Source organism: Cyprinus carpio, chromosome B4 (assembly GCF_018340385.1).
Source record: "Cyprinus carpio isolate SPL01 chromosome B4, ASM1834038v1, whole genome shotgun sequence".
Classification (NCBI taxonomy): Eukaryota; Metazoa; Chordata; class Actinopteri; order Cypriniformes; family Cyprinidae; genus Cyprinus; species Cyprinus carpio.
Window position 1 is genome coordinate 19,183,567 of NC_056600.1, and position 13,193 is coordinate 19,196,759.

The 13,193-nt window shown below is 32.9% G+C and overlaps 2 protein-coding genes across 2 annotated transcripts in view; one reads left to right on the forward strand and one right to left on the reverse strand.

Annotated features, from left to right (window-relative positions):
• The window catches only part of LOC109091842 (sodium- and chloride-dependent GABA transporter 1-like), a 33,925-nt gene extending 27,911 nt beyond the window's left edge, over positions 1–6,014 (reverse strand). Inside the window, exons 1-7 of the mRNA XM_042722645.1 lie at positions 5,797–6,014; positions 5,219–5,449; positions 4,180–4,314; positions 3,923–4,063; positions 2,618–2,726; positions 2,012–2,074; positions 1,195–1,324 (exon numbers count right to left, since the gene is read on the reverse strand). Of these exons, the coding sequence (XP_042578579.1) occupies positions 1,195–1,324; positions 2,012–2,074; positions 2,618–2,726; positions 3,923–4,063; positions 4,180–4,314; positions 5,219–5,417 (777 nt within the window). The 5' untranslated portion in view covers positions 5,418–5,449; positions 5,797–6,014. The remainder of the gene's footprint in view (positions 1–1,194; positions 1,325–2,011; positions 2,075–2,617; positions 2,727–3,922; positions 4,064–4,179; positions 4,315–5,218; positions 5,450–5,796) is intronic.
• Positions 6,015–6,835: 821 nt separating this feature from the next.
• LOC109098155 (protein mono-ADP-ribosyltransferase PARP11) lies at positions 6,836–11,241 on the forward strand. The gene is made up of 8 exons (XM_042722327.1): positions 6,836–6,982; positions 7,326–7,479; positions 7,593–7,713; positions 7,838–7,913; positions 8,020–8,092; positions 8,174–8,301; positions 8,488–8,639; positions 9,342–11,241. The coding sequence occupies exons 2-8, from the start codon at positions 7,327–7,329 to the stop codon at positions 9,656–9,658; spliced, it is 1,020 nt and encodes a 339-aa protein (XP_042578261.1). The 5' UTR covers positions 6,836–6,982; position 7,326; the 3' UTR covers positions 9,659–11,241.
• The last annotated feature ends 1,952 nt before the right edge of the window (positions 11,242–13,193 follow it).

Sequence of the window (13,193 nt, forward strand, 5' to 3'; positions counted from 1 at the left end):
TGAATGGTGCTAAAATGTTAATAGTGTTTGAAAATAACATACTCCCCTAAGTCTAACTGATAATGTTGTAGAAGATGGGAACGAAAATGGAAAAAAAGATAAATTACAAATTTATTATGAAATGTTTAGAGATTCTCTGTCCAAATTCCAAAGGGCTGTAAGAAATGCTAGATTGAGGTACTTTGCAGATCTTATTGAGAAAAATCGTCATAATCTTATGGTTCCGTTTTCTCTTTTCATTATTAATCCTAGATTAGAGGAGCTAGGAGACCTGTCTGCAGATTTATGCAATTCCTTTTTTTTTATTTTTATTTTTTCATAAATCGAACATCAGATGTACGTAATAACATTAGTAATTGTTCTTATGTCATTCAGCAATCGGTATCTGGTGTTACTTTCTCCGACTGTGAGGCAATTCTCTCTATCTTTCCTGAGGATATTATACTCGGACTAAAGTCTACAACTTCTCCTCAAGATATTGTTCCGACCAATTTATTAAAGCAAGTTTTAAATTCAGTTGGCCCTTTTATAGTGTCTATAATTAATAGGAGTTTGCCTGACTACTGTAAACATGCAGTGGTCCGACCCCTTTTGAAGAAATCAAATTTGGATAAGAGTGTGTTAGCTAATTTTAGAGAAATCTCAAAACTTCCATTCTTGGCTAAAATCATGGAGAAACTTCAGTCAACTTCAGTCATTTGTTGATACAAATGAGATCTGTGAAGTGTTTCAATCAGGTTTTAAAAAACATCATAAAACATGTTTTTAATGATATTTTTCTTGCAACTAATCTCAGAAATGTTACTGTACTTTTACTTTAAGATCTGACGGCTGTTGTTCTAGGTGGTTTCTTGAGTGTTTATGCAGCTGCTGAGGTGTTCTGGACTGTTTTTAGCGTGCTACTACATTGTTGGATGGTGTGTGTGGTTGCAATGCTGTTGCAAAAATGTTTTGAGTGACTGTTAGCATGCTACCATTTGGTTGTAAGTGTGTTGATTGGGAATTGCAAGGTGGTTGCTAGTGTGTTATAGATGGTTGCTCAAACAAGTACAAAGATTCCAGTCCCTAACTATGGATCAGGTCCTTCAGTGTAAATCTATGGGTTTTTAGTGTTTGTTTATGATAAGTACAATTATGACATTGTTTACTCTTTATTCGTTTACCAGCAGACAGTGTGCATGAGTATCAGCTGACCTTGCCTGTGGTCTTGACTCCTTTAAAGATGCAGAAATAACAGATGACCCAAGCCAAAAGAAGACACATGGCAAGATCTGCATTTACACTCCCCAGACCACCACTGTTCGCCACCCGCAACATACGATGGCTGAGGGTACACATAAAAACACACAAATATTATAAACAACACTTTTATTTTTAATTTTTTAGTTCCATTTATGTAAAGTCTCCAAGTCTTAGATTAGGCCCAGAAACCCAAATATAGGCAACCCATGCTAGATACAGATGTATCTTTGCTGTTATTTAGTTTTGTGGGTTTTAGTTTAGGAAACTGCACAAACTATAAACATATTGTTTTCATTGAGTTCACTGGCTATGTGGTTCAGCCCAGTTTTCTCAATATCCCGTGTCTGCCTGATGAAACATTAAAAATCTTTGTCTAACAGATGTTGGATGTTTTTCATTTTTCCTCACCCTTTTAAGAGTAGAGGTTATCTCACTCACAGTCCAACACTTAGAAGAGAACTAACCCTAAATTATGTGAGCTTTCTGACATTACTAAATCCTTTCATTTAAAATCCTCTAATTTCTTGCATGTTCTGTGTTGTTAAAGTGGGAAATATGTATGTGTTTTTTATAAGGAGCTATAGCTGCCTGACACTGTATGACTGTAACCTGTAATGTAATTATAGTATTTTGGAAATAAACAAACAAACAAATAAATAAGTAAGGAATTGCATTGTAACAATCACAGTTTCAAATTGTTCAAAGAAATGTGTAGCACTAATGCATAAACAGAATTTGAAATGCTAAAGTAGCAAATAATGTAACTTACAACCAGTACTCTTGTTCCGGGGAGATCAATTTAAAAGGCGGAAATTCGGATTCATTTTGAAAACTGATGAAAGAAATACATAAGGAGATTGTGAGTTCACCACAGCTTTTCAAGGGCATTCTTTTCAACCAAAAGCAGATGTTTCTGTGTTATGCTAAGTTAGATACACTAGAAAGCTTGGTCTTTCTATTCTGAAACACAGTGTAGAAAGCAAAATAATGTAACTGAACCTTAACTGATTTGCATTCAGTAGCACATTAACAGAAAAAAACACAAAGCTTATTATATGAAGAGCTATATAATATTAGGTTTAGAACATACATTAACGGATTTCAGTGAAATGTAAAAAAAACAATGTTTTCAAAAAACACCTGCATTAGTCTGTGTTCTTTTCATTTTCCTGTTAGGTTAGTCCAAACAAAGAATAAATGATTCTTGTAGTAATAAATGCATTACAAAAGGGTCTTTGTTCAAGCAACTTTTCCAACAAATGTGTTTGCAATCTTCTAAAGCCTGAATCCAAAGACCATCTTCTATGACCCTGTAAACATCCGGGAGAACAACAGAAGTGTTTTGATTTTTTACTCGGATGTCAAGTGAGGTTACCTCATGCTGTAGTTGTCACTATATTTGTCCGTTTCATTGTAGAGGAAAGACCAGTCAGCGTCAGGTCTGTGTAAACCTGTGTAGGCAGCACTTATATTGTGGCAGTTCACTGTTGATAAAACGGGAGATCAAAGTGAGCTAAAATTGATCTGGAATGGAAACAATAGGAGATTTTTAACTGTTTTTAACTAATTAACTGTTGTAATTTTTCTAAAGAAAGAGATTTTTTTTTTTTAAAACGGGTAAAATAAATAAATATAATAATACATAAATATATATATGGAAGCCTGTTTCTGCTCCAGAGTAAAAAAATAAAAAATAAATAAAAGTAACTGTGACTTCTTGTAATTGTATTGTTATTCCCTGTAGTTTCAACTTTATATCTCACAATTATAACTCTATTTATAATAAATGTGACTTTGCTTCTGGTATTTGCAACTTTATATGTCACAATTGCAACTTTTCTTTTCACATTAGCAAATTTACTTCATTGCATTCTCAATTTTATTTCTCGTAATTCTGAGAGTTACAATCTTACAATTGTAAATGTATTTTTAACTGTTACTTTATTTTTTATTGTAATTGCAACTTTATTCCTTGTTGTAATTTGAACTTTATATTTCACAGTTGCAACTTTATTTCCCATAATAGTGCCTTCATTTCTTGTAGTTGTGACTTTGTTTATATATTTGTATTTTTGCAAAAGCACTTTTAATTCTCATTGTAATTTTATTTCCTGTAATTGTGAGTATAAATTGCATTTCTCATAAACTGTGACTTTATTTCTTGTACAGTAACTGCAACTTATATCTAGCAATCACAACTGTATTCCACATGATTGGCACTATATTTCTCATGATTGTGACTTTTTTTTCATAATTGTGTCTTTACTGCTTGTAATTACAACTTTATTTCTTGTAATTGCGACTTCATATCTTACAATGTGACCTTGTATCTCACAATTCCAATTTTATTTTTTGAAATGTTCAGTATCTTTCAATATGACTTCATATTCATAGAAAGGTGCTAATTCCCCTCAACAAATCACATGTAAGTAGCCCAATATTCATGTCTGTAGCACAAACATTGCAGTATGAGCTACAAACCAAAATTTAAAAAATAAAAAATAAGCTTGTACAATAGCAATTGTGATGCTTGTCTAAGCAAGAAACAGTTATTGACATTATTAACATTCAAAGCTGCAATATTTGTGCCACTGGGCAAGTCTGAAATTGCTTGACAGTTATTCAGTGTCTTGAGCTTATATGAATAGAGTTTATGAATACACAATACATTAAACCACACCTGTGTTCCAATAATTGTCACAGGAAGTCCAAGGTAGAGTACCCCAAAAAGAGTTGAATAGATAAAACAGAGCCCAGGCCAGGACCACAATGTAATATATATTCAAATAAATGACTATAACTTGGGAGGCAACACCTACACCTGTGGACAAAAACCACACTGTGTGAGAAATGCCGCAGGTGCAAAATAATTCACAAAGCACAGTACAATTAATTCCAGCAATTCAATACATAGATTTTTATGAAAGCATAAGTCACCTTCAAACATGGGACAGATTTTTCTCCATGCAGTGATGCCCCCTTCACTGGTGTATTGACCTAATGCCGTCTCAAGGAAGAATACTGGGATTCCACAAAAGAAGAGGAAGATGAAATAAGGGATGAAGAAAACACCTGGAGAGGCCATAACAAAAATCAGTTATTAGTCATAATCTAAGGTGAAAATCTTGTTTCCATTAACTTTAAGGGTTGTAAAAGAACACAGCAATAACATATCATTAAATAAGCAATGTTATACTGTAGCTTCTCTTGATCACATTTGAATAAGGAGCTTGAGCTTGAGCAAACACGTTAACTTAACTGTTTTGATTTACATAATTCATTTTTAAACAAATATAACTTGTGCTTATTTTAATAAGTATATACGAAGAGTTCATTTGCAAACACAGATAACTCCATTTTTAACCATTTTCAAAAATCATGTTTTTTTCATTGTGCATTTTAATTAATCTCAACCAGTTTGGTTGTTTTGATATATATATATATATATATATATATATATATATATATATATATATATATATATATATATATATATATATATATATAAATTAGCTGAGAGAAGCTCTGAGTTTACAGAGATGCAAAATAGTGCTACTAGTGGCTAAAACATAAAAAAAACACCTATATAACAATTATAATAACAATATTTAAAGCACAAATAGGTTAGATGAGTTCCCTGCCAAAATTTAATTTATTGGCATTAAGATTTGAATAACCCCCTAAACCTAAGTATGAGCAATTGTAAAAGTAACACTCAAGAAAAAAAAAAAAGAACCATGTGCTTGGGGGAAGAGAGCCATGATGTGTAACAAAAATTGGTTCTGAGCATTGCAGAAGAACAGTGGTCTATTGATTGAGTTCAAAACCATGGGCTTCAGTTCTGATGTGCTGAATCTTAAAGGTCAAATCCATCTCTCTGTGCAGAGCTTGGCGTATTTCTTTCTTTCAATGTTACACTTCTTCTTCACCAGTCCTGCTTTACAAACCTCTTTCTCTTTGACAAACTTTCACTTACCGCCTCCATTCTTGTAGCACAGGTAAGGGAAGCGCCACACGTTCCCCAGGCCGATGATCTCTCCAGCCATGGACAGCAGGAATTCAGTCTTGTTGGTCCATTTCTCCCTGGCCTCGGGTCTTTTTTCAGTGCTCCCTTTCTGGCTCTCTGTCTCCATAGCTTCCCCGTTAGCAATGCCTCCATCTCTACTCTCCTCCATGGCCTTTATCTATCTACTGTATATGTGCCTCTCTGTGAGCATTCAGTTTATTACAAGTTAGCTTATTAAAAGTCCATCAGCATGCAGAACAATAAGTTCTTGCAAAGAATTATGTGTTTTTGTTTCAATTTCAGTCAAATTAATGCATCAAATATGCTTAAATTTGGAGAAAAAAATAATAATAATAATAACTTTAACATTAAGTGTAGAATGTGTAAGTCTCCTGCAAACAAACTGTTTGTCAAGAAATGGCAGTTAATGAATGTTTACATGAAATTATTAAATTAATTGCATACCCCAAAGAGAAATTATACATACCAGAAACAGTTCACAAATGTATAATAATTTAAAATCTGGACAAAAATGTCCTTGGACTTACCAAAGTTTGTGGCCCGCTCTCTCACATGCGTGTGCAGAGCGCAGTGTTCTTGAGTGAGTGAGCAGATCGCGGGAAGTGGGAGAGGGCGTGACGTATGGGGTGTCGTGTAGCGCTACACTCTGGACTACACGCCATGTTAACATATTTAACATAAATACTTTTTTTTTTAATCTAATTTTAGAAGTGTTCGTGTTTGTAACCATTATAAAAGTATTAATATTGTAATTTTTAAAATATAATCAATATAGTTACAGTGTTCATTGGAACGGTCAAAACAATAATATTTTGTGCATTATATTTTTATGAGTTTCATCTTTTTAAATTTAGTTTCATTATATTTTATCTTAAATGCAGTAACAAGCCCGCTATTTGTATATATGACTAAGATAGATAGATAGATAGATAGATAGATAGATTAGATAGTCTGGACGGACGCTGAATTCTGTAATGTATATAGGTGTCTGACATCTAGCGTTGGACTGAGGAATAGGGCATCAAAAACCCGAATGATGCTCATGAAAAAAAAAGGAAAAGAAAAAAAAAATTCCCCAAATCAACAGTCACAAGTAAATTAAATATCCTAGTAATTATTAGAAGTAGCTATTAAATGTTACTTCAAAAATAAGCTTTAAATGTTCCTAACTTCCTTCCTACCTACCTTCATTTATTTATTTATTTGCCTAATGATGAATTTGATAATAAAGAATTTGATAATATTGTAACCTTTATTTGTCTGGGCTGCAGTTTTACCCCAGTGCTAAAATTCCTTATCTCCACTGCAGAGTAGCCTCCTCCAGATGCAAAAACGCATCTCTTTCTTTCTTTCTTTCTTTCTTTCTTTCTTTCTTTCTTTCTTTCTTTCTTTCTTTTCCCCTCCCTTTGGTATTATATATTATATATATATATATATATATATATATATATATATATATATATATATATACTTAACTATATATATATATATATATATATAAGATTATATAAAAATAAAAAAATAAATCGTAGTTGAACGACGCATGATGACGTCAGGGACGGGGGACGGCGAATGCGGAAGTAGAGCGAACAACAACTAGAGACTGAGGAAAACGAAACATAAACAGAAATCTCGACAGAAAAGATGTTTTCTCGAATTTAGATCAAGCCAACATCATTTGTAACTTCAAGAGGAAAAGGGCTTCTTCAAAAGGTATGCACAATGCATTAATACGGTTAAATGCAGAATTTAAATGTAAAAAGTATTACTAAATTTGATCATCCCAGCATAACTGGTATACAAATGTCTTTCATGAATGAGATCGCGACCGGTGAAAATAAATTTAATGTCATAGATGAGTAGATTTTAATGGGTTGAACATAAATAAAATGTCTAACTATATTTGATCAGTTCAGCATGTTTTAGGAAAGATAAGATCTTGCTTGAATGAGATCGCGACTTGGAATCAAATCATAACATCGCTAGTCATTATGAAAGCCTGTTGTCATGCACTTAAAAGGTTGCCAGATATACATATTTGTGTATTTGCTTTGAGGATGAACTGTGAGGCCACTGTCAAGCATTTGGAGAGCTCAGAAGACCTCCAGAAGCCCACCGATGAAGAGTCATGTGAGGAAGAAATGGACACATCAGAGGCCAAGTGGCGCTGGTTCTACCTTGCGGAGTGTGGCGTCTGGCATATGTTTGAAGTATGCACTACCTTTTAAATAACTGCAGTCTGATAGATTAGACTAATATCAATGGCAATTCATAAATTGATCTTTTGCTGATCACATCATGCTGTTTTCCTTTTCACTTACAGGAAGTTCCCAGCACAGGCTGTTCTGTCACCAATGAGCAAATTGAACAAAACTACATCAAGAATCAGCATGCTTCAATGGACTTCTATACTGCTAAATATACATATAAATTAGACTTTTCTGGTTGGTTCCCGAACAAAACACAGATTTGTGTTATTTATCTAGATTTGTGGTAATACATGGCTTGGGGGTGTGATATGTGTCATTACTGTCATCTCTCTTTTCAACTTTTTAATCATATCACTAGCTATGAAACAAGTTAATGTGACTACTGGAAAAGAACGGCCAATCAAACGGGCATTGCATTCAGCTACTGACTTTAGGTAAGATCCAGCTTTTTAAAATGTAAAATATATATTGTACATCAGTTTTGTTTATTATTTTAAATTATTATTAAAAAAAAATGTTTTTCGATTTCGTGTTCCATAGATTTATCTGTGATAACCCAGCCCTTCCTGTACCCAGTCACTGGGAAAGAGTTAATACAGAAGAACCCTATCAGGTATACAAAGAGAAAGTGAAGTTAAACATAATTACTTTTAATGACACAGAATGACTTTTGACTATGAGAGTTTTCTTCCAGCTTATTGCTTTATGCAGAGATACGTTTGAGTACAAAGAAGTGGCCCGGTTATATGAGAGAACCATGAGCCAGACCATCAGATCCATTCAAAGAGTACAGAACCTGGACTTGTGGGAGTTTTTCTGCAGGTTGGCTCTTTTTTCAATATTTGAAATCGTCTTAAAGAGGTTTATTTGGAAATTCTGTCTGTCCGTCTGTATACATTTGAGCTTTTTACAAGGCTTCTTAATATTATATATATTATGTATATATATATATATATATTATATATATATATATATATAAATAACAAAAAATGAATAAATGTGTTACAGGAAAAAGGCCCAGTTGAGAAAGATAAAACGTGTTATAGATGTTGAAGAAAAGATGCTTTTTCATGGAACCGGTCACAGTAACATACAGGCCATATGCACATACAACTTTGATTGGCGTCTCACAGGAAGCCACGGTGACGTCTATGGCAAAGGTATAGTTCAGAATGTTTACTTTAATTCACCTAAAATTGAGAAGGGTGTCATAATTTACGTATCCTCTTGTCAGTCCAAACCAGTATGACTTTTGTATTCCATTGTACACAACAGACATGTTTATAGAAGCCCACTTTTTGCCATAAAATAAAAGTTTTTTTTAATCATAATTATGATTTATGAATATTATTAAATTTGTGCATTATGAGATACTAAGTCATAATGAGGAGATAAGTAGAATTTATGGCATAAAAGTCATTATGAAATACAATGCCGAAATAAGATAAAAATATGTAAATATGACAAAAAGTCTAAAATTTTGCATTAATTATGCCTCTTTTTTTTCTTATAATTCCATTTTTTTTGTCTCTAATTATTAGAAAAGAAGTCGTGATTATGACAGAACTTTGTCATAATTGACTTTCGTATAATTGAGATAAAAAAGCTAAGAATTAAAGATTATAGAATGTCATCATCTCATTATTTGACTTGTTATTCATAATTGACTTTTTATTATTAATTATTGATTATTATTAATCAATTATTAATTGATTTTGTTTTCCTCATGTGATGGAATTGAACATTTTTATTTTTGCCATTAGAGTTATTGTAAGCATAGCGCTACTTTTTATTTGATTTCGTTTTGATTTGTAATTATAAGAACATTTTATATTATTTAAATACAATTTCTGTCTTCACAGGAAGTTATTTTGCACGCGACGCAAGATATTCAAGCAAGTTTTGTCATTCGACTAGCAAGCACAACTTTATCCTACAGAGACATGGTCTAGCGCCCCCTGTTTTCCAGAGCGACCCACCGTACAAGTGCATGTTCCTGGCACGGGTTCTAGTTGGGGAATACACGCTGGGTCACCCCCAGTACTGCAGACCACCATCCAAAGACATGAGCATTGCCAACTTTTTCGACAGCTGTGTGGATGACATGATGAGCCCGAAGATCTTTGTTATTTTCGACAGCAACCAGATCTACCCGGAATACCTGATTGAATTTTACTGACAACAGAGACCGAAAGGAAATCAGTGAATTTTCAAAAGAATTAACAGCGTTTTCATTCTGATGAGCGTACTGCTCTGTGTGGCTGTGGCTGGTTACTGCAAAAGTGCCTTTGGTGAAAATGGACTACATACTGTGTCTAGGGGGCAGATTTAAAACATATTCATAGTTTATATGGATATGATCAATTTTATGTTTTTTATAACATATTCATTTATGATACAAAACATATGAAAATTCATTCATGGAATGAAATGAAAAAAAAAAAAATCATTTGGAATTTGTTTGCATGAAATGGCGTAACGTTTATGTTATTTACTTTTGTCATTTCCAGCAATCGTGCTTTGTGGAAAAAAGGTGCTGGTAGAATGTGATTCCTTGAAAAGTATGTACCCTGAGTTATGTTTTTCAAATTTGCACATGTAACATTTTATTACTATTATTTTTCATAGCCTACCTCTCCACAATTCTACCTCTTCTCATTTTTTTTTAAAGACAACAACAAAGAAACTGATCGCCAAGAGTTTTTAAACACCCATAATTTAAAATGGAAATTGAATTATGTCTTTAAATTGTGATGGAATGGACATAGCGACAGATCATTTCTTCCATATTCTGACGTACATCAGAGTGAAGCGGATTATTGGAAAAGAAAAAAATGTTGGGTGGGACTTGGTTCTATCCATTGGTTGTTGATTGGATGGAGGCAGATCTAAATAAGATTTATTTATTTGTTTCTTTAATACAATGTCAAAATAAATAATTAAAAATATTTAAAACAAATAAATGAAACATGCATGGATGAGTCATTCAAAATTAGATGAATAACATGCATTAAAAAAAAAAAAAAAACCACATCATGAAATTCTAGCACTACACATTTAAAAAGTATGCTACTATAAAAAAAATAAAAATAAAAAGTATATCCTCTGCCCATTCATTGATTACACATTTTGCCTAATTTGCCTAATTTAGTTCAAACCAGCATTAACAGTGTGATCCTCGCAACTATGTTTAATATCCTTTTGCCAAATCAATTTTTCAGATCTTCTGACATGGAAAAAAATGAATAAATAATATTAAAATCAAAATGAATTTATGCATAGTCCAATATGCTGATCCATGTATTTCCAAAGGGTTTATTTGTTAGCTTCAGACCTGATTTACCACTTCATAATTTTTATGACAGTACTTTTTCTTGTGATCTCCTCATGGCTGATATAAAGAAAATCAGAGCTCTTTGATTTACTCAGACAACATAAAAAGCTATAGCTTTAGTATATAACTAGATATTCATGCACTCAATACTGTTTTCATTCTTGTTAAAATACTAATGACATTAAAATGCAATCTCAAACGTATTGATATACAGTTGCCAATAAGTAGAACGGAAGTATATACAGGTATGCAACATATTCAAGATTAATAGAAATACATTTTTTAAGTGTTAGTAAGGATTCAGAGTTTTTAACATTTCTGTGATGTTAAGTATTAGTTAAGTATGTATGATATATCAGCTTTAAAACTTCTACTATTCTTGTGTACACTTTTAGAACACTTTTCACAAGAACAATTTTACAGTTGATTGTGATGTTATTTTGTACACTTTTAGTACACTTTTCACAAGAGCAATTTTCCCAGGATACTGTTTGAGCAGATATTTTGGTCTGAAAGAAGATCATGAATGGATAAAAGAGGTGCAAAAATAATTCAAATTCTTGTGTAATATATCAGAAAGACAACCTGAAGAACTTCATCCTATTCTAGAGCAGCTGGGTGGTATTAGCATGAACATATTAATCACTTGTTTTTTAGCCTCCCAAAACCCTAAACCTAACAAATACCTTACTAACAGCTGGAATGGGATGGGACTGAACAAACCTACATCATCTAGGAGAGAGGATTTTTTCTGTGTGAACCTGAACAAACACAAATGTTTTTTTTTTTATGTTATGTTGTTGTTTTATGATACACTCATGACCATTGTCCACACACATTTGTAACAAACATACACACAGCGCTCACCACACACACACACACACACTCTTCACACACACAACACCTGAAGAGTACGATCAACTGGATCATGCGAGCGTCAGAATCCATTTTGTTTCCTTCAGACAGACGGAGGCGTTTATTCACTGCGTTTGGATCCAGACTGAACTGACGGGAATCTGGAGGAAATGAAAGATATATTACAAAATATATACTTTGAAATTTATCATTTACCAATTATTTGCGATGTTTGCTGATGGAAATTGACTGTTTGTACATGACACTGAATATTTTATGTAACCTAAATAAATGAAAGAAATCATGAATGTTTTTTTTTTTCTTAAGATTGTTAAAAAGAAAACGCTCAAAAATAATTCAAATTCTTGAAAAAAACTTCTTAAAAATTATTGTAATTAATCAACATTGAAAAACAAGCTGAAATAGTGAGGAACTTTCATATGCAATAACAGAATCAAACAGCTTCAGATTATAAAGAGGATCAAGAAAGATAATTCGGAAGATGTGTGCGAAGGTAGTAAGGAAGAACCAAAAGAAAGGAAAAGCATATGCAATAACAGAATCAAACAGCTTCAGATTATAAAGATGATTATTTGGATGTTTTTTATATGGACCTTTTCTCTTTTTTAGCTAGTTTATTTTTAGAGTGCCATATTTTGAATTATTATATTCTTTGTTAGTAATGTTATTGTATACCTAAACCTAACAAATACCTTACTTGCTTATACAGTGTCTGGGGATGATGTAATGGGATTGCAAGCAGTAAAATATCAAGTGTAGGACCTTGAATGAACAAATACCTTACTAACTATTAATAAGCAGTAAAATAAAGTGTGACCTTAATTCGTGATGGGAGTGATATGTGATTCTGTTCCTCATCTTTATCTGAACTGTACATAATTGGGATTGATAAGATATTGTTTGTCATCCAGAGAGAGAGATCTGAGTCTGTGCATCTCTCTCTACATTGTTATGTCCTACTACTGATGAAGCCTGCCACAGGAGCTGCTGTTATGACTGTCATGTTGTAGTTTGGTTCGTCACTCCTCGACATACTACAGGAATGTTAGAAAATTTACTAACCTTCACTGTATACATAGAGTGACGGAAAAAGGGCTCAGAGAAACTCTGGGATACCTCAATTACCCATCTTTGAAACTCTTATAGCCGCAATACCAGGACAGTCAGTAGAAGTACTCCTCCCACAGGAACAGTGAATTAAACCATATACAATAACAATTGCAATATCCTTATATTTTATTTGTTACCCCTTCAGGTAGTACACCTTTACTCAATCCAATTCCATTATGGTTCTAAAATTCTTTACTGTAGTATGTGTGTTTGTTTGTCTTTTGTGTACTGGAAGACATTTTGCATACTTGGCAATAAATTCCTGATTCTGATTCTTTAGGGTGTCTATATTCAGTGAACTACAGTATTACCATTCTACATGTAGGGTTCCCTGTGACTGATTTTGCTACATTTTCTATGGTAATTGAGTAACTATGGTAAATTTACTATAGTA